The 26868-nt window shown below is 41.2% G+C and overlaps 1 protein-coding gene across 1 annotated transcript; it reads left to right on the plus strand.

The window, feature by feature from the left end:
- The first annotated feature begins 2195 nt into the window (after window positions 1-2195).
- Window positions 2196-23470, plus strand: MRPS31 (mitochondrial ribosomal protein S31). Its single transcript, XM_065658298.1, has 7 exons — window positions 2196-2373; window positions 4795-5103; window positions 5804-5962; window positions 10852-10998; window positions 14140-14213; window positions 18438-18581; window positions 23117-23470. The coding sequence occupies exons 1-7, from the start codon at window positions 2243-2245 to the stop codon at window positions 23326-23328; spliced, it is 1176 nt and encodes a 391-aa protein (XP_065514370.1). The 5' UTR covers window positions 2196-2242; the 3' UTR covers window positions 23329-23470.
- The last annotated feature ends 3398 nt before the right edge of the window (window positions 23471-26868 follow it).

Genomic DNA, 26868 nt, shown 5'->3' on the forward strand with positions numbered 1-26868 from the left:
TGGGCAGCGCAGGATGCATTCCTCTGTGAAAAGGCAGCTGAAGACCACCAAAGTAATTTGAAGCAGATTTGATGACACAAATATTACTGTGACTACTGATTCCAACCAGAGTGAAAACATCAGAGGTGTTCAGCTGCATTCAAGAACTGAGTTGATGTGGTCTGAGTTACAGCAGAGTAAAACACTCACAGAGATAGGTTTTTGGAGGAATGGTTTTTTTGCGGTGTAAGAATTGTACTTCCAGGTTCTGTTTTCTATTCTTTGACTGCACAAAAATTGATTTTTCTTAGTTTGCTTAATATTCTTGATAACTACCAGTTGCTATGGAGTTATGGTGCACCATGAGCCTTTTCTGCCTGTTTATTAGCCAGCTGCAAATACTTACCCTTAAAATCTCGTGGAAAAACAGGAACCCAGAAGACCAACATGCAGAGCTGAAGCTGGTATGTTTCTTAGAAATTTTTCTAAGAATTATATCCATTTTCCTAATGACTAATAGTTCAAGCATGCAATGGAGTTATGGAGAGTTAGTTACTAAACATCAACCAAACTCTGAGAATTGTCTTGTTACATTGCCTCAGGCAGGGTGATGTGGTATGACCAGGCAGCAGCTCACAGGGAAGGAGGGCTGTGATGCAGAGGAGTGGATTTTTAGGAATAGAAGTCATTTGTTAGTGAAGTTACCCAGCTTGAAAGATCTGTGTAGGGGACATACAGGGTGTTTGTAAAAATGGTAAGAAAAGTAAAAGGTAAAAAGGTCACTTGGAAATTGCAATTGCATGCAACAGGAAAAAAAAAAAACAACACCTTGGAGGACAAAAAACACATGGACGAGTTAATATTGCCAAAAGTCAGGCAGAGTTTGAGGAAACTGGCCAACAGCAGCAGTTCCCAGTTCATTGGATTTTTGTTTTCAGTTTGGTTTCAGACTGATTTGAGCCAGACCTAATATTTTCCTTCCGTTTCTGGTACATCTGAAGTTCCTCTGATCCTTTTCAGCTAGATCAGGGTTCTTGTTAGTATTTGTGCTCACAGCAGGAAGCCATTTTCCTCAGCAACAGCTAAAGGCCTCAAGGCAGAACCACTGTTTGTATCTGTCCCTAGGCTGGACACCCCAAAACCATCACGGGCATATCCTGGAGCAGAGACTGGAAAACCACCAGATTGCATCCCTTTGGTATTTGTAAGCCCAGTTAGTCTGTAGTTGCGGATAGATTTTGTCCAGAAAAAGAAGGTTTTCTGCTTTTTCCCTTCCCTTGCCAGCTTGTGCTTCTTATATGATACCTCTGAGCTGTGGTTGATGTCTACCATCCAGCTGGAAGGAACACACAAGCACTCCTTGGGCACCTGAGCTCCCTCTGAAGACGGCATGAAGTGAGGAGTGAACAGGAGCTGGGTGCCAAAACACCGCTGCGGAACCAGCCATGCGCCAAAAGTGCCATACAGACTGAAACCTGTGGCCAGATGTTTTATATTTAATGTTTTCAGTACCACAAGCTTTAGAGAGAGGTGAGAGACCCTTGAATTAGCTGGCTGTAAAGGAATCTACTTTTAAATTTCTTAAAGCAACTTACACTCTGAAATACAAGATCGTCCATCCTTTGGAGAGGTAGCTGGTCTTCAGATACCATGGCAGCACCGTTCTGGATGCTGCTGCCTGTTTGGTTTGTCCTCACCTGTGCTGCTAAAAAGAGTCTAAAAAAAGACTCTTTTGGGAACTTAAATCTGTTGAACCTGTCGAATCTATTTGTTAAATATCAAGAAATATACACTCGGGAAACTGGCATGGGTGAGCCATCCTCCTGCTGGGGCAGGAGCCAATTTAATGAGTATTCAGTGACAGAAATAATGGGAAATATCTGATGAGACACGTGTACTTAATAAACACCATTCTTTTTTTCTTCATGAAATCGATGAAGCGCTTTGTGGTCTCTTGCATGTATCTGCGTTTGCTCAGTGGCGAGAGCTGCAGCTCCCCCGAAGCTTTTGGGTGTCTCCAGCCATTAACTGCTCCACAAGGGCCATCCCAAGACTTGGTTGACCTGCCTGCGACTCCCGGCTCCGAGTGAAAATGTGCAGGAGAGCGCCCGCGGCTGAGGCGGGTTCGCAGGGGACCAGGCGGCGCCGCTGCTCGCAGCCGGGCGGAACGCTGGTGCGCGGAACGCTCGGCGCGGCTCCGGTTCCCGGCCGGGGGCGCCGCGCAGGGGGACGGGCCGCGGCGGGTGGCCGCGCCGCGGGCACGATGTGGAGCCGCGTCCGTGGCTGGGGCGGCGCGGCCGGGGGCTCCTGTCGCCTCGCAGCGCGGCTCCTGGCCGGGCCAGCGAGCGGCCGGGAGGCGGCGGGGGTGGCGCGGCAGGAGGGGAGGCCTCGCAGGTACCGTCACCTGGAGGAGGGGGCGCCCGGCGGCGGGGGTGGGGCTTGCCGGGGCCCGCGGCCGCGCCTCGCCCCGCACCGCGGCCTTGCGAGGGCTCGGGTTTACTCGGCTCCCTGCGGAGAGCTGCTCCCGTTCGCCGCAGGTGGGGCCGGGCCCGCTGGGGGTTGGGGCTGCTTGGCCCGGCCCGGGCTGCCGCGCTGGCGTGTGCGTTAATCGGGGCCTCGTGTTTTAGCGACTTTCCCCCGTGGCCGTGGCGCCTGGAGCGGGCGGGCGGGGCGCGGGGCCCGCTCGGTGCCGCCCGCCGCCGCCCTGCGTTCGGCCGCCCTGTGCCCGGTGCCTCGGGGTGTGAAGCCGCCCGGGCAGCCGGCGGAGCAGGGCCGAGTCCGCCCGTCCTGCCGGGGCTGAGGCCACGGGGGAGTGGAGTCCGGTGTGGGGGGGTGGTTCTCACCTTGATTTCTTCTTCGTCCTGCTCATCTTCGAGTGGTGCAGACTTTAAGGGTGAGTGTCAGGAGGACGGAGCCAGGCTTTTCTCGGTGACAACCAATGATAGGACAAGGGGCAACGGATACACACTGGAACACGGGAGGTTCCACTTAAATATGAGAAGAAACGTCTTCTCAGTGAGGGTGCCAGAGCACTGGAACAGGCTGCCCAGGGAGGTTGTGGATTCTCCTTCTCTGGAGACATTCAAAACCCGCCTGGACACCTTCCTGTGTAACCTCCTCTGGGTGTTCCCGCTCTGGCGGGGGGATTGGACTAGATGATCTTTCGAGGTCTCTTCCAATCCCTAACAATCTGTGATTCTGTGTGAAACCACACGTGTGTGTCACCTGAGCTTAATTTCACAGCACGTGTATCAGCAGAGGTGTGCTGCTTGTCAGCAGAGGGACGTGCCCAAAGCGCTGGCTAAAAGCAGTATTTGGAAGTTCATTTTTATTTAAAGATTTTAACTGCTTTCAATGAAAAGTCAGGTGTGTGCTTATCTTTTTTAGTTTGAAGCAGCTCTGTAGTGGTTGAGACGGACAAACGACATAGACCAAGTTCTTAAGTACAAACAGCAGTCTCCATTTATTGCCACGAACGCTTTTTTATATAGTCTTTACCAGCTCAAGTGTCTTTTTGCTATTGGTTACAGGCTGCAATAGTAACATATAATTGGCTAATTTTGCTGTCATCAATGTTACTCTTTTACTTCCTCCTTTCTCACGGGCACACCTTAATATCTCCGGATACTCCTTTACTCTCTTCTTTCTCATGGTAAGGCCAGTCTCTGTTCCCATACCCTCTGTCAGGGAATCCACAGACCCACCGTAGTCCCCGCCACACCTCAATATATTTGAAAAAACTCTGATACTGTGACAGCCGCATGTATAAAGCAGCTTGCTTTATTTTGTAGCCATGTTTGCATTCTAAGGCTAGGCTTCTGAGCAGAAGACAGGCTTGATGGTAGTTGAAATACTGTAATGCAAACTGCAGTGTACTACTGGCTTCAAATGTTTAAGGTTTACAGTCTTACTGTCTTTTTCTGACACTGTAAGCAAAGATCTCTGAATGGGTAAATAGTTTTAAGGAGCATGCAGGCCGAATTAACGAAAAAATTAATGAAAAAATATAAGTAGTTGTGAATGTAAAGATTCGCAATGTTTAATTTTAGCATCTATTGTGTTCTTTATGATAGTTTTTCCAGAGAATGTAGTTTTGTCTCTCTTGCAATAATATCCCGAGCAGCTCCCTGCTGTCCCTGGCCTTGCATCCTCACCTGTACAATGCCAGTTTTAGCTTCTTTCAGTGATGTGGTAAACTAGGTAGAGGCACTGTTCCAGAGAGAAAAATAATCCAAATAACTTTTTTGTTTGTTACTGGGTTATCTTGCAGCTGGATCCATTTCCCCATATGGCTGTGCAGATGCTTGGCTGCTCTGTTGCAGGGCATAGGGTAGGGGAATGTGATCCGTAGTAGTACCAGAAGCGTGAAATGATGTGAAGCTAAATGGGTGTGAACAATCTTTTTTTTCAGGTGGCTAGGAGTGATCTCTGCCTCATTTTAAGAGTTTCAGTGAGTTTTCTATAGTACTAATGAATTTAAGTATCAGGTACCGGTAGATTCAAATTCTCAGTTTGCTACTTAAAGCAGAGATACATTAAAAGTTTTAAGTTCAGAGATTATACACAAGGGTTTTTTTGTGGAGGAAATAAAATTGTTTACTTGATTTTTGTGATGAAGAAACCATAAATAACCAAGAGTTTTAAATAGTGCCGTAGCCCTTCTCAGAAGTTATAAGGTACATTTGACATGTACTTAACATACGCAGTTTGCACTCAACTAGGCCTAGACGGTCGTAACTGGGGTTTTTTTTGTAGGCTTACACATTTCAGCCATGGACCCTATTTGTAACTTCTGTTTTTTATTTATTTATCTAGACTTTGTTTATCATCTAGCAAAATACAGAAACTCTTCAGCACAAGCAGCGTGCTTTCTACTGAGAAAGTTAAACCTACTCTTTCTGAAGACAGCACCACTGAAGTGGCATCAAAGAGTCAGGAGGGTACAGCAGAAACACCAAAGCAGAAGTTGTTGGACCTGATTGGTAACATGAAAGTAGAAGTGAGCTACCGGAAGAAACTCCAACAGTTAAAAACCCGTGAAGTCAAAAATCAAGCTACAGATAAGCTGGAAGGCATGGATGGTGAAGGTGCTGTGCTTCAGAGGACTACAGAAGACATCAAGCGGTAAAGTATAATAAACTTTTCTTAGCCTATTTTCTACCTTTTTCAAATTGTTTTTTTCATTATCTAGAACAAAATAAAGCATCAAATGCCATTTCAAAGTATGGAAAAGAATCTTGTGAGGGCATGTGGTGTACAGATGTAGAGTGCAGTAAATCACAGGGGAGAATCTGGACAAAAGATATTGTGTGCTTTCTACCTTTTGCTACCTTTTTCTGCACTGAAACTCTTGGAAGATTGCACTAACATCTGCCTGTGGAAAGTTATTTTGATGGGAGGGGGGAAATACAGTTCAGATATAATACAATAAAACCAAGGAAAAAGAAAAAAAAAATTTAAGAACGGCATCATGATTGCCAAGTCCTGCGAGTGGCTCCCCTCCACAAAGTGTTATGTTGTGTTTATAACCTCGCAGGTCCCTGCTGCCTGTGGTCTTCAGGCTTCACATCTGAGGAGCTGCACAGCGGCGCAGGGCTGCCATTGTCCCAGGTTTGAGAACAAGAGCTCATCAGTGGCATTTGGCAGTTGATGATTAGTGCAACACAGGGCAAACCTCGCTGTCCCCCTGGCCACCTGTATTTGGGATAATGTGTAACTGTAACTTCTGAGGAGGTGTTAAGACATAAAATGACAGTACAGAAATGACGATTTAAATATATTAAGGCTTTTTTTTGTATTTCTGTGTCTTTTGTGTCTCTTACAGAGGCAAACCTTTAAATCCAGAACTGGTGAAGGCGGTTTCTGCAGTCGCGTCTTCCCTACCACTCAACAAGACACAAACAGAATCAGAACTACTTGCACAACTAAGACGACACGAAGAAACCACAGATAAACAGAAAAAAGGGGGAGTTATTAACATACGGTCTGTTTATTGAATATTATTCTCAATAATGTTTGAAATTCTGATTTTGGAATGTCATCTTGAAGGTGACTGGGTTCTGTGTTAGAAAGATGACGCTAAAACATTTGGACAGGTTATCCTTGGAAGTAATGAATATTGAGAACATCAGTGGTCTGGTTATATCAAACTCCCTGAGTTTTGCCATCCTCATTCGAAAATGTTTTTGCAGAAATGGAATTGTTTTCCTGCCCAGGATCATTACTTTATTGGACAGGCTAGCAAAATAACTTTTTTTTTTTTCTTTCCCCAAGCTTCCGAAATTCTCACACAATGGATGGGTTTGTAGACCTTTCAGACACTCTGTCTGGACTGGTGAATTTTCATGACAGCTCTGCAGAACTGAACTATAGCAGCTCTATTTATAGCCCCACCCTTCCTTTCAAAACTTTCCAGTCAACCCAAGAAACTCATCTCTTGGCTTAACTCTGTTTCCAGTGTGGCTTTCAAACAGATGAGAAACATTTGTTTGGAAAATGAAACAGTTGTGCGTACTGCTTTTTTGGAAGATGGTTAAAGACAGGTTTTTAATTCTCTTTTTATTTTTTCTTTTCAGCTAGTATTCAGATAACTACTCAGAAAATAAGGCATTAAGGCATCCAGATGAAATGCTGAACTAAATAGAAAATTGGATCTTCAGCAAAACAGGAATGTGAAACCTTTATTTATAGCTGTTTGTGGTGTGAACTGCAGCCTGCTTGTCTTAGTTTTAATTTATTTTGTGAAAATGAATTTGTCCCAAACCAGGATTTAAGTTTGACCTGTGTATTACTATTTATAATTTGCTCTAGGGATTAGTAAAAGATCTGCTTTGTATAGTTGCTGTACTGCAAACAGAGCAGCCAACAAGCTAATGATGTCCATGGCTGGTATCTGCCTATTAAGTGAGTGAAAACTAAGGAAGAACGTGACAGATGCTTATGAATAGGTTGAGTTAGATGGTTGCAAAGAGACTGGGATATGCAGCGCTCATTGAATACCTTTGTTAAACAAAACACATGTTCCTCAGTGGTTGTGAAGGGAAAAGGGAGACATTAGGCAAGTTTCCTCTTTAGTCTGTGTTCGTGATTCTCTGCCAAGAGTGCTAATGGTGGTTGTGTAGAGCGGAATGAAATTCTCTCCAAATGTGTGAAGTCTGTGCTATTTGAGGAGGAAGTATGGTTTTAGGTAGTACGTGCCAGCATCTCCAAAGTCTGTGTGTATGTTATCCATTTTCATAAGGTCCTGTCAGCCTGAATACAGGAGATCTCAAGAACAACCTCTCTCTCCACAGGCTCTTAGAGCCAAAATGGGTAGCTCTAAGGGTTAGAAGTCTGGCTGTTTTATGTAAAATTGATGTGTTTCTGCCTTTTTTTTTTTTTTTTCCATGTGTGCAGTATTACCAAAAAGCTTAAGAGACACTTCCTAATGTAAGGAGAATAAATAAGGACTAGTTTATATAAAGAATATGCTCATTTAACTATTAATTACCAGTGAGGTTGTTCCATCTCTGTCATTGGGATTTTCAGAAGAGCAGGGCATGCAAATGTCTTAATAATGGCCTTGGCTGTGGATGGCCACCTTAAATGTAATTAGAACCTACTTCAGTACCTGTTAAGAATGTTGGAGGACCATACTGATGCTGACTGCACTAATATGTGCAGTGGCTCACCTCATGTGCACTGCATCTATTCCTTAAGGTATACGTGCTCTTCTTTAAATGTGGCTGATCTGCCTGCTGGCATCAAAGGCTCGCGGTCCTCACCATGCATTGTGCCTTCCCTGAAGCACTTATCCAGCTGTGGCTGCTGCGGAAGAAAGAAAGTGTCTAAGGCGGTTGTAATCTAAGCACAAAGGCTTTTTTTCTGTTGAAAAAGAGTTTAAGTTCTTCAGAAATTTAAAAGCTGAAGTCCTTGCAGCTATATATTGCCTATATAGTTGATTGATGGGTTGAGATGTGCTATTACAATATTTTATAACAGGCTTGTGGATAAATCACTGAGGTTAGAAAAATGCATTTTCTTCAACCAAAACCAGCCTTTTTGGTTGGCTAGGAATGTCATGGCTGGCTTGCTGTGCTTGGAGTTGGCAGGTTCTACTCCCTGAGACAGCTTTGCGAATTAGCTTGTTTCCCTCTGCGAATATACATTCTTTTAGGTGTGGTGGCTGTATTTTTTTTTTCCCTCCACTCTATGCTGAAAAGTTCTGTTTTCTTCCTTACTAGTTAGGTAACAGTTTGAAACTCCTATCAGTGGATGAGTTTTCAGGAAACACCAGCAACTCCTGCTGATTTTCATGACTGAAAACTTGGTTAGTGGTAACCTTTCGCAGTCAGGCTCTGAGATGGTACTTTCAGCTTTCTGATCAGTGTTTAAAATGTTGATTATTTATTTATTTATTTATTTTAAAGCCCAGCAGCCCTCGGGTTGTATGAAGTCCTCTTCATACTCCAGAATACCTCAATCCACACAAGGCACTAATATATTAGGAAGCAATTACTTTTATTCATACATGATTATTTTCTGTGGAATTTTATTTGACAACAAGAGAATACATGCAATTTAACTTTTCATTTTTTTATAAAGGTTTTGCATTCAATATATTAACCCATTTTAAAAGCCAATATATATTCCTCTGTTATTTAAAACCATTCACAACTTCACAAGCAGTAGAGCCTTATAATGCTCAACTGCAAAAAAAAAGAGGATACTGCTATTGAGATTTATGTTATCTAATAAATTGTACGTTGTCCAGATCTTTTGGTTTGTACTAATTTTTTTCCAGGATTGTGGCATGACCTCCAGAGGTCACTGTTGTATGCAGTTGCCTCATCGACTTGTTTTATAGACAGCATGAAGACAGTGTGTTTGCTGGGAGGGGAAAATATTAACAATACAGGAATTTATTTTTCTGAGTGTGGGATGAAGTTTCACTCAGTGGAAATTACAACAGCACTATACCAGAATGAAGTCAAGAGCACTACAAGTTGAAATTTCAGCTCCTGTTTTGGGTGAACAAGATGAACAGTACTTTAGAGCTTAGGCTAAATTATATCCAAAGCTCATTGGGTCTCCATTTTTAGTATTGTAATTATTGGTTCATAATCAGGAAGGAGAGAGAGTCTGTGTTTGTTACAAAAGCTCTACATCTTCCTATCTCTGGAAGGCAGAAATATCTAGGAACTTGGATTTTTTTAACCTCATGTTTGCACATGAGGTAATATCATGTAATATCTGACCACTGTAAGTACACTGGGCTTGGAGTATGACTTTGTAATCGGATGTTTTTTGTTAAAAATGCTTTAAAAACATCTTTGTCGTTTTATTTTTAATTAATGCAGAGACACTTTTAATGGTGGAGTGATGAATGTTGCTGCCAGAAATGTTCATATACCAACGATAGGTTGACATTGGGACCTCCCAGTGAGAAATGTGACAGCATGGATTGCATATTCTGAGAGCTTAGTAGCATAGTCTATCTAGACCTACTGTACAAAACCGTAAAAAAATGGAAGTCAGCTGTGAGGAGAGCTGCTCTATGGAAGCCTGATCCCCTGTAGCATGGGAACACTCCAGCCTTGCAGGTCACAGCCAAGTCAGGCGGTTGTGCTGGGCTGTGTGTGACTGGCTTTAGGAATTACGTCCCCCTTGACCCTCACAAGTGTGTCAGGCTTCTGATCCAACACTAGCTCACCAATGCCGCTAGGCACTTCATAGAGTAACTTCTGGTGAGAGATACGCAAGTAATCTGAGATTTATTTCGTTTTAATCATAAGGAAAAAACATTTAGAACTTGTTTTCCGATGCCTTTCTTTCAGAGTAGGTACTTGAAGAACTATGCCGTTCTGGTTCTGTTGTTTGAAACCACATCTAAAACCAAAGAGAAGTCCTACTGGGTTACTGTGGCAATTAGCTTTTACAGTTTTCCAGAAGTATTTCTTTCTTGTCAGTAAAATCTCTTGACTAGAGCTGCCAAAAACATAGTCTGAATCGCGTTCAGATTTTCATAAAATGGATATGCAGTGCTTTCGACTTGCCCTATTTTTGTTTTTTGAGACCGTATTTATGTCTTAAAACTTGAGCGCTGCATTTTTGGATGACTGCATCTTACTGGAAGCAGTTGGGCGGAGAGGATAGCTGTGAGGAAGAATTACCAGCTTGGTCTTTACCAAACGAGAGACTTACCAGTTCAGGGGATGGATCGATGGAGGCAGAAAGGTGCTGTGTTTTCCCCTTTGTGTTCAGAATGAGCCGTGCACGGTGCTGGAAGAGATCAAAGAGTTTGCTCTTCACATAAGATTTTGACTTCAGAATTACAAGGGAAGATGTGGTCCGTTAATGCTGTAATGTGATTATGCAATGCGAGAGATTGCAGTGGATCAGGAAAGGTGACCTACTTATTAGGGTGACATGATTGACATGATTGACCCGTGTCAGCTGGTGTGTGAAGGCGAGCTTCCTTTTGGTCTGCAGAAGCACAGCTCTGTCCCTGAGCAGTGTTGGTTCCTGTCCAAAAAACTGGTGATTCCTTGTATCCGGAGAAATTCTTCATTTACTTAAACAAAATGTACCAAGCCCACTCTATGAATATTGGTATGCAGATACAGGAAGCTTTTCTTTTAGTTGGAAACTAAATAATTTCAAAGAAAGCATTCATTTTAGATTCAGTAGGCTAAAATAGCACTTTTCATTTAACCTATATAGAATGTAAGAACTGAAGTGGTTTATAAAGTAAGACTTTAATGTTTGTTAACTTAAAAATGGGTGTATTTTGTGAGAAATCTATAATTTTGTCTTACAGAGGCTTATGAAACGTGACAAACTTCCTTACTTTGTCCATTTCTTGAGTTTTTACATTTATGTTTTTAATTTCAGCAACGTTATTTCAGAAATGGCAGTTAAAAGGGAGTCTCCAGCTCAGAGAGGTGTGAGGATATCCAATCGCATTTCCATGGATTTCGATGAGGATGGGCAAAGAATCAAGTCTGAAAGAACCTCACGTCAGTCTTCTGACTCCAGAAGGTATTTTTATTGTGTTTCCTTCCAACAGAAGGACTGTGCAAAAAATGACTAACAGACAATATTTTAAATCTAGTCATACATATTCATGCCACCATGATACTTCAGAGCTTAAAGGAATAACGTAAGCACTTTTCAAGAAAAGTGCTGTTAGCGTTGCAATAAACTTCTGTGAGAACAGATTTGTTAATGTTAAGCAGCTAATAAAGTAATTTGCACTTTTTAAATATTAAGTTGTAGATAATTAAAAATATTTGTGGAAACGTAATTGTGTTTGTTTTAACTAGTTTAAATTATTTTCACTTATGCATAATACCGTTTCATATAAATTTTTTTTTTTTGGAAATTGAGGCTTTTAAGGCTTACTTTCATCTAATGGAAAACTTCCATAAATGTTGCATTAGAGAAGTTTCATCAGTTCTGTTGAGGTTTTAAAGAGATTTTAAATGTTGGGGTTTTTATTTTTTCTGTTTTTTTACCACCTTCTTGTGACTGATAAGTCATTCTGTAAGTGATTTCTCTATTGCCTGTGACATTGTCTGTGAAATGAACTTTATAACTTACATGATGATTTCATGGTATCCCTTAAATTTATCTTGCTGCTGGTTTATGTGGCCAGTCTATCAATGAATTAAGGAGTGCTCTTATAGTTTGGCAGAGTTCCTAGAGCAAGAGAGCACCAAGCTGGTCTCCATCGATAGTTAAGCCGTAGTTGATGGAAACTTGAAGTTGATCCTTGGCCTGATATGGGCCTTTATCCTCTACTACTCCATTTCCATGCTGGAGGGAGGATGAAGGTGATGATGATGCAGAGAAGCAGACCCCTAAGCAGAGGCTGCTGGGCTGGATCCAGAACAAAATTCCTTACTTGCCAATCACAAACTTCAACCATTTTTTGCAGATTAATCTCCTTTCCTTGAGGTTAGGGGCTGGAAGTTGAGAGGGTCGTTTGTGTTTAGATAGATAATGCTGAAGACAGAATTTGGATAACTAAGAAAAAGCAAAACAAAACATAAATTTATGGGTGAGTAAATGTACAATATTCTGCCTTCTTTGGCCCAGACATCTATTTTATTTATCGTAAACAGAGAATGGTGACGTCCCACAAGGAACAAATTGAAATGTATGAGTTGAGCCTGTAGATCATGCAGAAACCTCAAATAAGTGGCTATAGCCAGTCATTGGAAGAATTTAGCTTCCTCGCTGAAATATTTCTGAGTGAATTCGTTGTTCTTGAACTACCGCACTGTTAAGGTGTGTTGGGAAGGTTTGGGTCTGGGGCCTCTTTGATGATACAAGGCAGCAAGCAGTCCTGTCTTTTCCTAGTGTGAAGCTGGTAGAAAGCACAAGAGGGGCTTCTTGTAATAGAAGTGGAAAGGAAGAAGTGGAACAAGGTTCTAGACCAAGCCTTCCGGACTTAGATATTTCTGTCCTGATATTTTAATTTAGCTATAAGCTGATGGTTTGAGGAACAGGGGAACTGACTTCATTATCAGTTGCTGAATAAGTCCATAGATATTTTTAATCTGGGAATAATTATCAGAGTTGGTAGTCACACGAAAGTAATTTTGTTATTAGGCTGTGATTCTTGACTATGAGAAATTACGTTATTTAAAGCGTTGGATTAGAAGTTTTTCAAAGTTTGAAAGAATAGAAATAATATGATCTAGAAGCAGAAACTGAAAACCTGAGCTATTACCTGTTTGTACAGTGTATATTATTTTATATCTTTGCTAAACTTTTCATTTTTTAACTTACTGCAAAATAAAGTTAATTTCACTTATGTTTGGGAGCATTTATTAAATGTATGATATCTGAGAAGCTGTCTTACTCTCTTCGTGTGATGAAACTGGACTTGATATATCACTTCATGAACAGTACCTTAAAATAGTTTTTAAAATCCTGGTAATGAGCAAACTGTCTTCAGTTTCAGTCCTACATTAGTTCCTGCATCCCTGAAAATCTAACAAGTATACTTACATGTTGATAATGTGAAAAGAATGGGTTAGGAAGAATATCTAAGTTTAAATTGAGATGTTGCTTTATTGTAATTTGAAGTAGTCATTTTAAAATAAATTTTCTTCCAAGCGATGCTTTTATCTTTGGCCAGTGTTATGGGGAGTTACACACAGACAGGAAAATATAATCCTAAATCAACATTCTTTTAAGGCTCTGTAATTAAATTGCGCAGTGCTGAAATAGATCCAGGGTAGTTACATCAATAAAATGCAATATGACAAGAGCAGGTTTGCAGAAGTAGTTTGTGGCCATCAGAAATCTGCAGTGAATCCAGAGGGGTGAAATTTCAAGGTCAGGAAGGGCAAGTATTGCCAGGGTAACAGTGAATATGTAATAACATGAAGTAGGAACTATTAGAGTTTCAGATGAAACCTGGAAGATTGTATACTTAAAATAATGATTTGTTCTAAAGTTCAGTGTCTTCTATAGTAAAGGCATTGGTTTTCCTTTTTTCCATTTATAAGAAAATTTATTTTGATTACTTGTTCAACTCTTGGATTTAAAAGAAAAAATTAGTACAAGCGCATGCTAAAGATAAATATGGTTAAAAATAGATGGTCAGAGTGAAGTGTTCTTTTATTCGAAGAAGAGCATCAGGGTGATGCTGTTTAAAGTATACCATACAGATATACTTTGAGTGTTTGCCATATGGCAGAGAAGGTGGCTGTGTAATCTTTCAAAAAGCCTATTTATGTCATAAAGCAGGAATTGTTTGATTTAGCTGTTGCCTTTTCTCTTCCTGCATTGTGCAATATTTTTTACAGGGGAAAAAAACCCAAATCACCAGGTTCACCTTTTAGTTGCAACTCTGTAAAATTGCTTGAGTGGTTTGATACTGTTTAGCTTTGTTCAGATTCCCAAATATTTCAGTAAAAAGTGACTGCAAATATGATGTTTGATTTATGCTCGTTCTTTCACATGGAAATGTTTTGAGAAGCTCTATTATAGACAAATAGTTAAAAGTCTGAGGATTTAGTGAGAGTCACACTCTTCCCCCGCGCCCCCCCCCCCCCCGCCCCGAGTTCTGTTAGTTCATGAGAATATTTTGTGCTTTTAAATTTGTTATCTGGCAGTGTTGTGAAGTGTTGTGAAATACTAAATATAATTTTTCTTCTTTGTTTATAGAAGTCTCAAAGTAGGAAGGAGACTTAATATATTCACTAAGACTTCTACAGAAACAGAAAATGCGCTGCAAACAGGTTAGTGGAAATTCAATAATGGAAACCCCAGTCAAGCCAAGTTCCGAATATTTAGAATATCAAGAGATTCACTGTTGTGAAGGAGACTTATGACCTGTTAACTTCCTGCTTTCAGACTTCTAAAAAAATAAATACTGTAATGTAACTTTGATTTTTAGTAAGCAAGCTTCCATGCAGTGTCAGGGATTAATGTTTTCTGTACTAATCGGGACATGCTGTTACTGAACTTGAACGGTAAGTGGCTTTTTGTCACTAAGGCCAGTCTTTCTTCTGTAAAACTAGCCTGGAGGACGGGTAAATTGGCTCCAGTAGCTTATTTGGTCTAGTTGCAAACTTGCTGCATTTGTTTTATGGCAAAGAAACACAAGGCTGTGATCCCAGGGAAACAAGCAATGCTCTTGGGGTGGCTACACATAAGCAGGGCAGAAAAACACCAAGCCCATACATTTTGTTGTTTTGTGGCCTTCTCTTGTTTAGTGTTGTATATGTAGCTCGAAAGATCCTGTAAGTGCCTGCTTTACCTGCTGTAAAGCTCTTCATAAATGTTTAGAATCATAGAACAGTTTGGGTTGGAGGGGACCTTCAAAGGTCATCTAGTCCAACCCCCCTGCAATGAGCAGGGACATCTTCAACTAGATCAGGTCGCTCAGAGCCCCGTCCAGCCTGGCCTGGAATGTCTCCAGGGATGGGGCACCTACCACCTCTCTGGGCAACCAGGGCCAGTGTTTTACCACCCTCATTGTAAAAGATTTCTTCCTTATATCTATTCTAAATCTCCTCTCTTTTAGTTTAAAACCATTACCCCTTGTCCTGTTGCTGCAGACCCTGCTAAAAACTCTGTCCCCGTCTTTCCTATAGGGCCCCTCAAAGTACTGAAAGGCTGCAATAAGGTCTCCCTGGAGCCTTCTCTTTTCCATGCTGAACAGCCCCAACTCTCTCAGGCTGTCCTCACAGCAGAGCTGTTCCAGCCCTCTGATCATTTTTGTGGCCTCCTCTGGCCCCTCTCCAACAGGTCCGTGTTTTTCCTGTACTGAGGGCTCCAGAGCTGGATGCAAGACTCCAGGTGGGGTCTCACCAGAGCAGAGCAGAGGGGCAGAATCCCCTCCCTCGACCTGCTGGTCACGCTCCTTTTGATGCTGCCCAAGATATGATTGGCCTTCTGGGCTGCAAGTGCACATTGTTGGCTCATGTCTAATCATTCATCCCTCAGTATCCCCAAGTCCTTCTCACAGGGCTGCTCTTAATTCCTTCATCCACCAGCCTGTATTGATACCAGAGGTTGCCCTGACCCACGTGCAGGACCTTGCACTTGACCTTGTTGAACGTCATGAAGTTTGCATGGGCCCACCTCTTGAGCTTGCGCAGCTCTGTGTGGATGGCATCCCATCCCTCAGGCATGTCAACTGCACCACTCAGCTTGGTGTCATCAACAAATTAGCTGAGGATGCACTCAATCCCACGATGTTGTTGATGAAGACATTAAACAGTACTGGTCCCAATATGTGCCCCTGAGGGACACAACCCGTCACTGATCTCGTCACTGAGCAGTTGACCACTACTCTCTGGATCTGACCATGCAGGCAGTTCCTTATCTATCAAATCTACGTGCCAAAACTCACATGAGAGAAAACCAAAACCAGATGTGACCCACCTTCATATTCCCTGAAAGGCACAGCACTGCAGGAACAGCCTTAATGCCACATAAGGGGGTGGCTTTCACATGTGAGGACTTAGCTTTACCAGACTGGGTTTTGGCTAAGAGTGTGTGTCATTTAAGTCATTTAAGGAACTCCCTCCCTCTTATTTCTGAACAGTGAAACCGTGCATTGCTAGCACTGACCTTTAATATACTGATTTTTCTAAGCTATTTTGAGGCCCTTTGGAAAAAAGACTTTATTTCAGTGAAGTGACTTAGAACTGTATATAAAGCCAGCACCTGCTGAATAAATAGTATTCTTCTCTGATATATTATAAAATGATACATATTTGTTTCCATTTCAAGAGTAGAGCTGTTAGTTTTTGCTGGATTCTAGCTGAATAATTTTCTCCTTTTTTTTTTTTTTACACTTGAAACCGCAGGGAGAAATTAATTTGTTTATGTAATTTCTTCAGTAAACTGACAGTGCTATTTGCATATTTTCAAGCATCTATGAGCTTTCTGAATGCAACAACCTCTGTGCTGAACTTGTTAGAATGGAATTCAATTTACTCTTTTTTAAGATTGCCAATTTCCTTAAAATTGGTCCCTTTTACAAATAAAAACATGATGAATGATGCAGCATTTGTTTTTAGCTATCTTGATGAATGCGTTGTTCAGGTAAATGGTGTTGAATCAAATTTACTCAGGTAAAACAGTGAGAATTTAACCTTTCTTTTTTGCATGAGCACAATGCAAATGCAACAGCACATACTAGTCACTTGAGATGAAAAGTTGAGATATGCTATTTTTTTAACAGAGAACTGGAATGTGCACAAATTGTGTAAGAGAACAAGTGGACTTTATTGGATTTGTAATTAGATATTAAGAAATAAGCTTTTTTCAGCTTTTTATGTGGTGTTTCTGTCTTCGATTCCAGGTAGCCTTGAGGAAATCCACAATATATTCTAAGCCAGGAAGCTTATTACTCAGCTTTCTCACTAAGCCTGATGACAATTTTTTTTTTTTTTTGCATTAATCTCAGGAAACAGCAACGTGTAACTTGATACCTTGATTCATTTGCTTTCACTTTATTGGCTCATATTAATGGAGATAATGAGTTAAGATATTGTTTATACGTTACAGAAAAGCAAGTTCGTAACAGAGAACTTGCTTTTGTATATTCAATATTTATTTTGAAAACCTGAATGTTAACTGGGAAGTAGGTTGGCATAGTGGAAAAATTATTCGTAACTGCTAACATAAACTGCCAGTATTATTTTCTGTTTCACAGAGGTGAAAATGTTTATCACCTTACTGCAAGTTTGAAAAAATGAGTTTCTGCTCTCTTCCATTAGAAGATTTATTAGTAGTGTATTACTAGAAGGTATTCTTTAAGATGTGGACAATAACTTCATTCTGGTATGGTTTCTCATGTTATGTTTTGTCTGTATTGTATTCCTGCCTTCAGCCCTCGAATCAAAGAAGGCAACTATGGAATATAGTTCTGGAAACTTCCCTGCTAGATAAGAAGTAATTTGAAAAAGTATCTTCTGATTTAACACAAAAAAAATAGAAAACTTTTCAGTATGGAAAAATACTGTTTGCCCTTTTGGTTTGATTTTTCTTAAAGGAGAGGGGAGGTTTTATTTTTTTTCTTTTTTAATCCGGTTGAGTTGTAAGCCACTGAGCCAAAGATGAAATTGTGTCTGAGATTTAAATACGCTTATGAGTAGCAAAATAATAGCTGATTGGCTGTGATCTGCTTCAAATGGACTGTAAGGTTTGAGTTCACATCAAGATCCCTGTTCTGAGGAGCTCGGGGTGAATTGATAACTGGGGGAGACACAAAAACCGAGGGGAGCAGGATGTCTGCTGGCTCCGGAGGCAGCAGCTCCCGGCCATTCCTCCCTGTCCTCTGGTGACACCTCGTCCCCTTCGCTCCAGCCCTGCGGCCCAGTCTGGGCTCACGACCAGTTCTCCTGGGCGGTGGGGCAGCAACTCCTTCAGAGTGACTCTGCTGCCATATGAGTGCATGTGGAGTAAAAAGAAAGAAAATAATGACTTGCATCAGGAAAGATGCGTCCCTAATGGGGCTGTTTGACTTTGGGAGAAGAATAGGAAATCAGGATTTCTTAAGCCCAAGGGACAAAAACTTACGAGTGCTGGGGAAGGAATTGCCATCATCTGTAGGTCGAGTTGTCTCCCTGCAGGAGAGTATAGTTGTGAAGTACCTGAAAACTCCTCTAGTAAGCAAGATTCCTTTAGCAGAGTTCACCAGTCAAGTTCAGAGTTTGTAAAATGTACAATTTGTGAAAGACAAAAGGGAAAAAAGACTGTGTGAAAGGTTTAAAAATAAATTGCCCCCTAGGAGTCCAGAATGTGTTTTCACCAGACATTTGAGAATTTAATGGACTTTCCTTTCAACAGAGAATTCTTATTGAGAAAGGTGATGCTGGCAACTGAAGTAGAAAAATTTGCACAGTTGAAAGTTGTAATCTCTCTAAAGGTTAATGTTAAAGGATTTTGTTTTAGCTAAGGGGAAGTCTTTGGCATCCTGACAGATCTTTACAAAATTTCTTTTTTAGTATCTTCACCAACAATTTGGGATCTGGAATTTGCAAAGGAGGTTGCAGCAGTAACTGCACAGCCTCCTCGAAACGGTTTTGAGGAGATGATCCAGTGGACAAAAGAAGGAATACTGTGGGAATATCCAATTGACAATGAAACTGGTATGTGTACTGTTAACTTGTATTATCTATCTCTATTTATGTTGTTTGAGAATTAGAGCATGCTGTGACCTTTGACTGTTTTAACATAGTGTTTCAGCTATGAGTCATGCACTTGATAGTAAACAAATATAACTTTCCAACTGTCCCAAATCAGAGATGCTTCAGATGAACTTATTCTGGCGCTTGTCTGGTGAAGTTCTGCAGGTGGTTTGGCTGATCTGAGCACTGGCTGGGCCAAAAGGGGGAGAACTCCCTCCCTCCTCTCTCCCTCCTTTTCTCACTCAGCCCTGATGCTTTCAACACCAAAAGGCCATTCAAGGCTATTACATAATACCTTTTACTATGCAACTTCTTTAAAGAAGCTTCTAGCAGAGGACGGGGAATCTTAAAGCCGCTGTGTGAGTTTTATAATGCTCATTCTGTTATTTGGTGCAGCGCTCAGCCCAAGTGCTGGCCGGATCCTCATCAGCTTTCTGCCAGTTCCATATCTGCACTGGCTGAGTGTTCAACAGCTGTTTGCTCCCTTCGTTCTGTCTGTTTCATAAAAAAACAGTCACAATATTCACTCGCTCTGGGCATCTGTCTTAACTAGACATCTTTGTGCACTGTATTTACTTTTATTACCATAAAGAAAAAAAAAAGGAACTCTGTGAAGTTAAGCCAGGAAAGAGAGAGAGAGAGATGTTAAGGAAGGGGAGATCTGCAGAAAGCAAGTGTGCACTTTAGGAATGGGGACTTCTTAACTTCAGGTAGAGCTTGGCTGTGGTGTGTGGTTTATTTTTTTTTTTAAGACATTAAACAGAACTACTTGAGAGTGATTCAGTCACTGAAAGCAAACCAGGTTAGTATCTGAAGCTGAGAGTCTTTGAAAATCTGTCCTATACCAAGTTGCTAATTGCATAATGTGGTTCATTGTTTCTTAATGCTTATTCTCATACAATTTTTGCAGTTTCTTCACAGAATTTAATCACTGCTCCCAGAACCGCTTTGTTCCATCATATAGACATCTGAGTATATTCTAGTGATGTTCTTGCAAGTTTAAAACCGCTGCCACCAATGGTTTTGCCGTTGTTGTAATGTGGCTGGAACCCTGCTGTCTGGGACCATAAGTGGACCAGGCGTCTTTGGCGGCCAATGTTTTTTCTGTTGCAGCAATGCGGCTGGAACCGTGCTGTCTGGGGTGGGGTGGCCAATGGACAAAGAGTCTTTACATATACTTAAACAAGAATCTTTATTGACTTGTCCACAAAGACCAGTCATGTGGAGAATTCCAGTGGAGTGTTCAAAAATCTATCACCCCTCAGGTTGAAATATCAAGTCAGTAAATTCCAGCCTATCAAACTGCCAGCCACAGGCTGTTAATCAGGTCAGGTATGTCAAAGCACTGTTAAAAGCTTGAGAGCCTCACTCCAATTATTTCAACATATACAGTACTTTCAGTGGCTCTGCAAAAGAAAGATGCTCTTTCCCCCTGTTAAGTTTGCAGCTTTGTAACAGTTATTTCCCTCAATAAGAGGACATTACTTCTGTATCAAGAAACATGTGATTTTTTTCCTTTGTGTCACAAGCATATGACTTTAAAAACATATGTGTAATTAAATTTTTATTTAGGAAGCACGTATACTCAACTTCTAGCATTATGAGAGCCTATGAAGTTTTAAATATAAAAAAGAAAGAAGACAGATTATAACTGTTTTTCTTGTCTCCAGAGCATCTCTGGTGTTCTAGTTAGAGTGCTCTACCAAGGCACTGCGCTGTGCTTTGAGGCATCAGGGCAAGGCCATGATTTTTAAAACTTCTCTGTCCCTGATGCGAACATCTGAAGATGTGGGTACACACAAGGGCTGCTGCAGTGGCCAGCAGCAGTTTTTCCCCTCACCCCGCTGCCCTGTTTTCTGCTCCCGCCTGCATGTCCTTTCCCTTCTCTGATGCAGTCGAAGTTACTGTTAGGCAGAAAACTACCTTTTTTTCTCTCCATCTCTCCAAACTCTGATTAATTTTTTCCCAGATTAGCAAACCATTAGTATAGCTTGCGTAACATCGTTCTCACTCCTCCTCCGTTCTGCTTGCCTCTTCTCCTTCTAGTAGCTTTAGTTCTGCTCCACGACTTGCCATGGCAAGAAGTTGGGGAAAAGTGTTGATTTCTGCTTCTTTTTAAAGTTATTTCTGTGCATTTATGCCTTGATGACTCAGATCCCGAGGAGTGCAGTGGTTTAAAAGGACAGTGCAGATTATTGGTTTTACTTTGCTTTAGCACCGCATTCTGAGGAGCAAATGCTTCTAGTGGGCCAGAGATTGTTATGGCAAAAGTGACAGGTTTAATGGAAATCTTGGAAAATTAATGTCTCAGTTGTCCCACATGGCTTCTGTAGGCGAGAATTTGCCAACTCCTGTTGTGGCTGTTTTGCTAAGATGCTATTTTCAGCAGAGAAGCATTGGATTGGTTTGCCAAGAGAGGTGGCAAATGTTATGCAATCATTTTAGTTTGTTTTACTAATTCTGGGTCTATCCTAGGGACCTACTAAAAAGGCATGATATTTCTCATTCTAAAAATCCTAGAATCATAGAATAGTTTGGTTTGGAAAGGACCTTTAAAGATTATCTAGTTCCATCTCCCCTACCACGGGCAGGGACATCTTTCATTAGATCAGATTGTTTGATCATCTTCCACCAGATCCGGATACTTGGTCCTCTTTATTTATGACGAGCACGTCAGCAAGATTCCATGTAAGAGTGGACATCTGCATTTGAGATGTCATCTTTAAGGCAAGGTTGGTTATCTCTTGGGAGGGTTAGTGTTGAAGCTAGAGAAATTCCTTAGACTTTCTGGTTTGTAGTACGTAGGGGTTTGGAAATAGGATATTGAGAGTGAGTGACTTCTTGCTTTGAGATTGGTAAAGAAAATCCTCTACTTTAGACTCCCACCATGTTCTTTCAAATCAGGTTTCTGAGGGGGCGAGGGGCAGGCTTGTTCCTCCCATGCAGCAGGAGTTATGCCTTGCTGGAGGTGGGGCAGTCATGCAAGCATATCTCATCTAATCAGGTCCCACCAGAGCACTCAGCCTCTGATGCTTTGGGCAATTGTGGTCTCTTTTTTGTGAGGCACACTAGACTTTTTTGAGGACTGAAATATGTGGTCTAACTGAAGTGTTTAGACTTAGCTCTTCATCCCCAAGCTATATATCATGTCTTTGACAAATGGGAGATCAAAATACATGATGGAATCATTCCTTCTGACCTGAATTTTTGTGTGAGACTATACAGGGTTAATTTCTTTCAGGTTAGGGATGAAAATTGGAGAAATTATTAATTAGACATAATCTCTTCTGACACCCTCTATCCCCAAAAGAAAAGCATCCAAAAGACCAAATTTTACTAGCAGCAGCATTCAGATTCTTTCAGTAGTGCGTTCATTGGTTTATTTCTCTTGGATTTTTGTGACCAGCAGTAGTCTGGAAATCTGGAAAGGATGTTAGCTGGTGAAAGCAACCAGCAGCTTCTAGGTACAGAGAGATTCCGCTTTCCCTTGCTGGGGAAAGTCGGTGTGGGCGGCATGCTTAAAGGATCATCTCTCTGCTTCTGTAAGTGGACATAGGTTTCCAAGCACAACAGGAATGTACCTTCTGAAGCTGATGTGACCTTTATTTTTCCTTTTAACGTAAGGGGAAAGGAAGAGAGCTTCTGAAGGAGGAAATGTGCTTTCTTTTTCAAGGACAAGAGAGATGAAAGTGCCATGTAGCTGGTATTGATAGACACATATTTCTGGGAAAAATGTGTGGGGAAAAAAATAGAACTATTTCTCATTTTAAAACACGAAAGAAATAATGCAGACTTAATGAATACAAGCTTAGAGACTTCTCCATCCATGAGCTGTGTATCTTTTCTGCTGAAACTGCAGAAGCTCTAACACAGGAGGAAGCCTAGGATTGACACGGCTTAATTACCTCAATTTTAATACTCCTGACTTAATGTTGCCAAATAATGGATCATATCCTAGCTAGAAAAACTACATGTACACTTATGTCTTCCCATTTTAGTCAATTTAGGCAATCAGTGTTTTCTTCAAGAATTTAGTAAGAAAGTGTCCATAATCTAAAAGGTGGTACCCATGATAAATCAAAATTTTCACATATTGAACAAACAGGTTTTTTAGCAAGATGACTGATTTATTTTTTTAATTATTCCCCCTGCTCCTGCCCTGGCATCAACTTTCAGTGAGATTACCAGCGAGAAAGTTGATTTAAATATTATAAATGAGAGCACAAAATGGAACTAATATGGTAGACAGTAGTATGATGCGTGCTGACGTTTTTTGTGGAGGGAGAAATTAATGTCTTAAAATTCTACAGTTTCTTTCCCTTCTGCATTGTTGGCTTAACTGTGCAAAAGAATTAAAAGACACTGAACCATTAATTTGATTAATTTAAGATTACTTGCACACTGTATCCTTTTTTACCTTGTTAAATTTCCTGTTGTACTATGACAATAATTTTGTCTTTATTTTTGTTTGTTTTTTTTTTTGTCCCTTCTGTTAGGGATGGAGGATGATGCTGAATTCCATGAACATATCTTTCTGGAGAAACACCTTGAAGACTTTCCCAAGCAAGGACCTATTCGCCACTTCATGGAACTAGTCATCTGTGGGCTTTCGAAAAACCCGTACCTCAGTGTTAAGCAGAAGATTGAACACATTGAGTGGTTTCAGAAGTATTTTGAGGAAAAGAAGGAGTATCTTCAAGAGATTTGAGACTTGGGAAAGTGCTTAACCTTGAAAGGAAGAATAATTACATCAAAATCGATGTTTTCTTGTCATAGAAATAGTCAATGGATAGTATTCATGTGACCTGAAAGTAGTATCTTAAATAATAAACTGCAAGGTCATACTTTCATGTGTGTATGTCCATGTATATGTAGATATTTTTGACAACAAAAGAAGGACCTGTTTTTTTGGTAGAATGTGCGTTTAAAGTTTAGTTTATTAAAATTGTCGTCTTTTAAATTTGAAACTAATCTTTTGACCAAAGAAAATATTAGCTCTAATTCCACTTGCTACAGCCTTCACACTTGGTGTGTATCTCGACAGGTTTGATCATCTTTCCCATTCTGGAAAACTTGCAATGCTTTCATTTTTAAAAATTCCTCATACAGCTCTAATTTTGAAAAGCTGTTACGGAGATAGAGTTAATTTTGCTAATTAATTAAATACACTGGTATTTGGATGATATTAATCCTTTCTGTTGTCCTTTCACTAATTATCTTTATTGGTTCATTTTGAAATTGTAGGTAATAACTGTGTCATTTGAGTTTGATTCCTACTAGTTCATCTGCTCAACGAAAGGCTATTGTATTCCTGAGATGTGTGCTCAGTGTAATACTGGTGAGTTAGATAAAATAGTACAAGAAGTCTCTCTTACCACCCATTCTGGAGCTTTTGACAAACTTCCTGTTGGTATTTGTTGTTTAAAAATGGCTCTGGTTGAAAATAATCCATAAAGTTCTGTTTGTTTAGAGCAAGCAGTTTCATGATGACTGCAATGTCTGGAGCTGTTTATCTCCTGCAGCTGCAGGACTTGACATGACTGGCAAGGAGAGCTGTCACTCAACGCCACTGGTGTTTTCTGTCTAGTCCTCTGATGTTGGTGAAATAACTTATTTTCTAGATTACCCTTATTTTAGTTAAATGTCTATCATCCTTTGTATCTCTTAAGCAACAGCAGTATATTTTACTTCAGTTATCTCTTGATAATTTTTCATCCAGAATTACTTGCATGGTCATTCGGAATCCTGGATTGCATCTTGCTGATTAATTTTTCAGGGCACTTCCAGCTCACTTACTGTGTTCTTCCTTGTTCTCTCGCATTTACTCCAGTCATTTTATCAGCTATTAGCCCTATAAATATGCCCCTATCCTCTTCTTATGTTTTCTTGGAGTTGATGTGGGAAGGAAGAAGTTACGGAATGATGATAAAATACTGGCTTCATATGTAAATGGATTTTTAATCGGAATTACAAGAAAGCAAATGAAAAATTAGGAGTTGGCCTATTTCTGTGAATTGGAATGTTGTTGCTGCATTCTGCTGATCTGCAGGACGGGAGTTTGCCTGTGGTGAAGGGCAAGGCCTGGGCTGTGGAAGGGAAAAGCAGCTTTTTGACTTTCTAGCTGTAAGAACAGCAAGGTTCAGATTCTGCAGAATTTTTTCAGAGGATTCCTGGCTTTGGAGTAGAGACAGTGAGAATGATATCAAAGTATCTCCATTTAGTACTAGGATAGTTTTAGTTTTTGGTTCAATGCCCAGATATGTTTTACTTCAAAAATACCGTTGTTCACGAATTTCTACCAAAATGTGACGCGTTCCGCTGTATTTCAAGCCTTTTCTAAAACAAGGTACAGTGACTTTGCGTACACTACGGGCTTTTAGAAATAGCTCCTCTATGTATTTGCATCTAACCTGTGTTTTGATATGAAAGCCAGGACAGTCCCAAGCTCTGCTCTTGCTGGAAGAGGCTTGGGAGCATTAGCTGTGTTGGGAAGGACTGAATTTCACAGCCCTGGAGCTAGGTGAATGTTGTCATTTAAACAGATTCATTAGGAGACCGGTACGTCGAGAAGCTCTTAACAAGAGCTCTTGGTGCTTAGGATCTTTGGGAAGCTGTACTAATTCCTACTTAGGTGCTTAAATATAGATTTGGGAGTTAATACTAGGCAACAGGATTTGAATGATCAGACCTAGCTGTGCAAACCTACAGATGCTACCGGGGCTGCTGGAGAGCCCAAGTGGCAGGGCTTCTGTGTGTGGTGGAGGGGCTGGATATGCATTTCTCAGTAGTCCCAAAGGAAGCTGGCCTGCAGGAATTTATAGCATTGCTTACAGATTAGTCACTTAAAAGCATTAAAAAAAATCATCTCTTTTGCAACCGAAAGGATAAAAGCTGTCTGCCGTTGTTCAGAGCAGAGCCAGCGCTGTGGCTAGTGATTCCTACGCTGGAGTCATATGGGGTTTTCTTATGGCTAGTTTTTCCCCCTCTTATAACTGGTCAGGTGGTATTATGAGTAACTTAATGAATTTTGCATTAGGATCTGTCCAAGGCAAAATAGCATATGTTATGTCCTGCAGTCTTAGATTTCCTTCTTCATGCGTGAAGTGGAGGTTTGGTTAATGCACTGCTAATGCTGTATCTCTGTGACACCCCCTTGGAAAGGTGTCTGGCTTTGGGTGGGACTGGGGCCATTGATGCAGCCCTGGGAAGAGCAGGAAGATGGAGCAGACTGACCTGGACCCATAATTGCAGGGAAAGTTGTCTGCATGCGATTTTTAGGTGATATTTTTTCCTCCGGGGTGTCTACAGTGGGCATGTAGCAGGAGAACGTCCTGTTGAGTGGAGGTGGCTGAATTAATGCAAAGTTGCAGGCAAAGGCGCAGGGACTCACTGTTGGTGACGGTGGTAGCTCCTGGTAGCACTGTGAACCTTGGTTGTGGCTTCCCCAGGTTGGCCACTACACCGTGAAGAAGCCCAAGCTGCTTCACCCCCACTTTCCATCACAGCCAGGTAGTCTCCATTTCCCACCTGTCTGGTGCCACCACAGCAGTTTCAGATGGTCTCTGGCCATCTCGGAGGTGATGGAGGTGCTGAAGGTGCTGGGGAGGGTAGAAGACCTGGCAGATGCAGTGACTCCATGTTGGCAGAGTGAGAGAAGAAAAGTGGGAATGAAAGGGACCCGTATGTTTTGCAAAGGTGCAATGGAGAAATTCAAGGCATAACATTTATTACCTGTCTCTATTCCTGTCACTTTTTTACTTCTGCTTCCCATGTGCTCAACTTGCCCTGCTCTGCCAATGGTTGAACTGATTAAGTTAAATCCAAAGCACTTGCTCACAACCAGGTTTGAACCTGGCTCCTTGTCTTTCTCCACTATACCACAGATGTGTCAGAAGTTGGGCTGGAGAACCCCAAACTTCTCAGGGACGGTCGCTTGCCCAAAGGGAAGTATAGGAATGAATATGGTGAAAGCCCCATGAGGGGCTGAATAATTTATTTTGTTAACAGAGAAGTTCTCAGTGTGGTGTAAATGCCAACCCCTGGGGTTGTGTGCCAGCCCAAACTGTGTCTCTGACGTCTGATGCCACCCTCAGTCTTCTCAAACCTATGTGATATGAATGGTTTGTTAGAAATGAGACTCGATAAAGCACTTTTCCCCCCTCCATAGAGCAAATGTAATCGTTTGGTCCCCAGCATGATATTGGGAAGAAGCAGGAGGAATGATTGTGTGTTTGGCTGCAAGATTATC

Source organism: Caloenas nicobarica, chromosome 1 (assembly GCF_036013445.1).
Source record: "Caloenas nicobarica isolate bCalNic1 chromosome 1, bCalNic1.hap1, whole genome shotgun sequence".
Classification (NCBI taxonomy): domain Eukaryota; kingdom Metazoa; phylum Chordata; class Aves; order Columbiformes; family Columbidae; genus Caloenas; species Caloenas nicobarica.

Bases quoted from the DNA above. Each gene is read 5' to 3' on its own strand.
- MRPS31 (XM_065658298.1), top strand. From the start codon at position 2,243: ATGTGGAGCCGCGTCCGTGGCTGGGGCGGCGCGGCCGGGGGCTCCTGT. The intron at 5,104-5,803 runs GTAAAGTATAAT...TGTCTCTTACAG, and splicing joins ACTACAGAAGACATCAAGCG to AGGCAAACCTTTAAATCCAG. The intron at 14,214-18,437 runs GTTAGTGGAAAT...TTTCTTTTTTAG, and splicing joins AGAAAATGCGCTGCAAACAG to TATCTTCACCAACAATTTGG.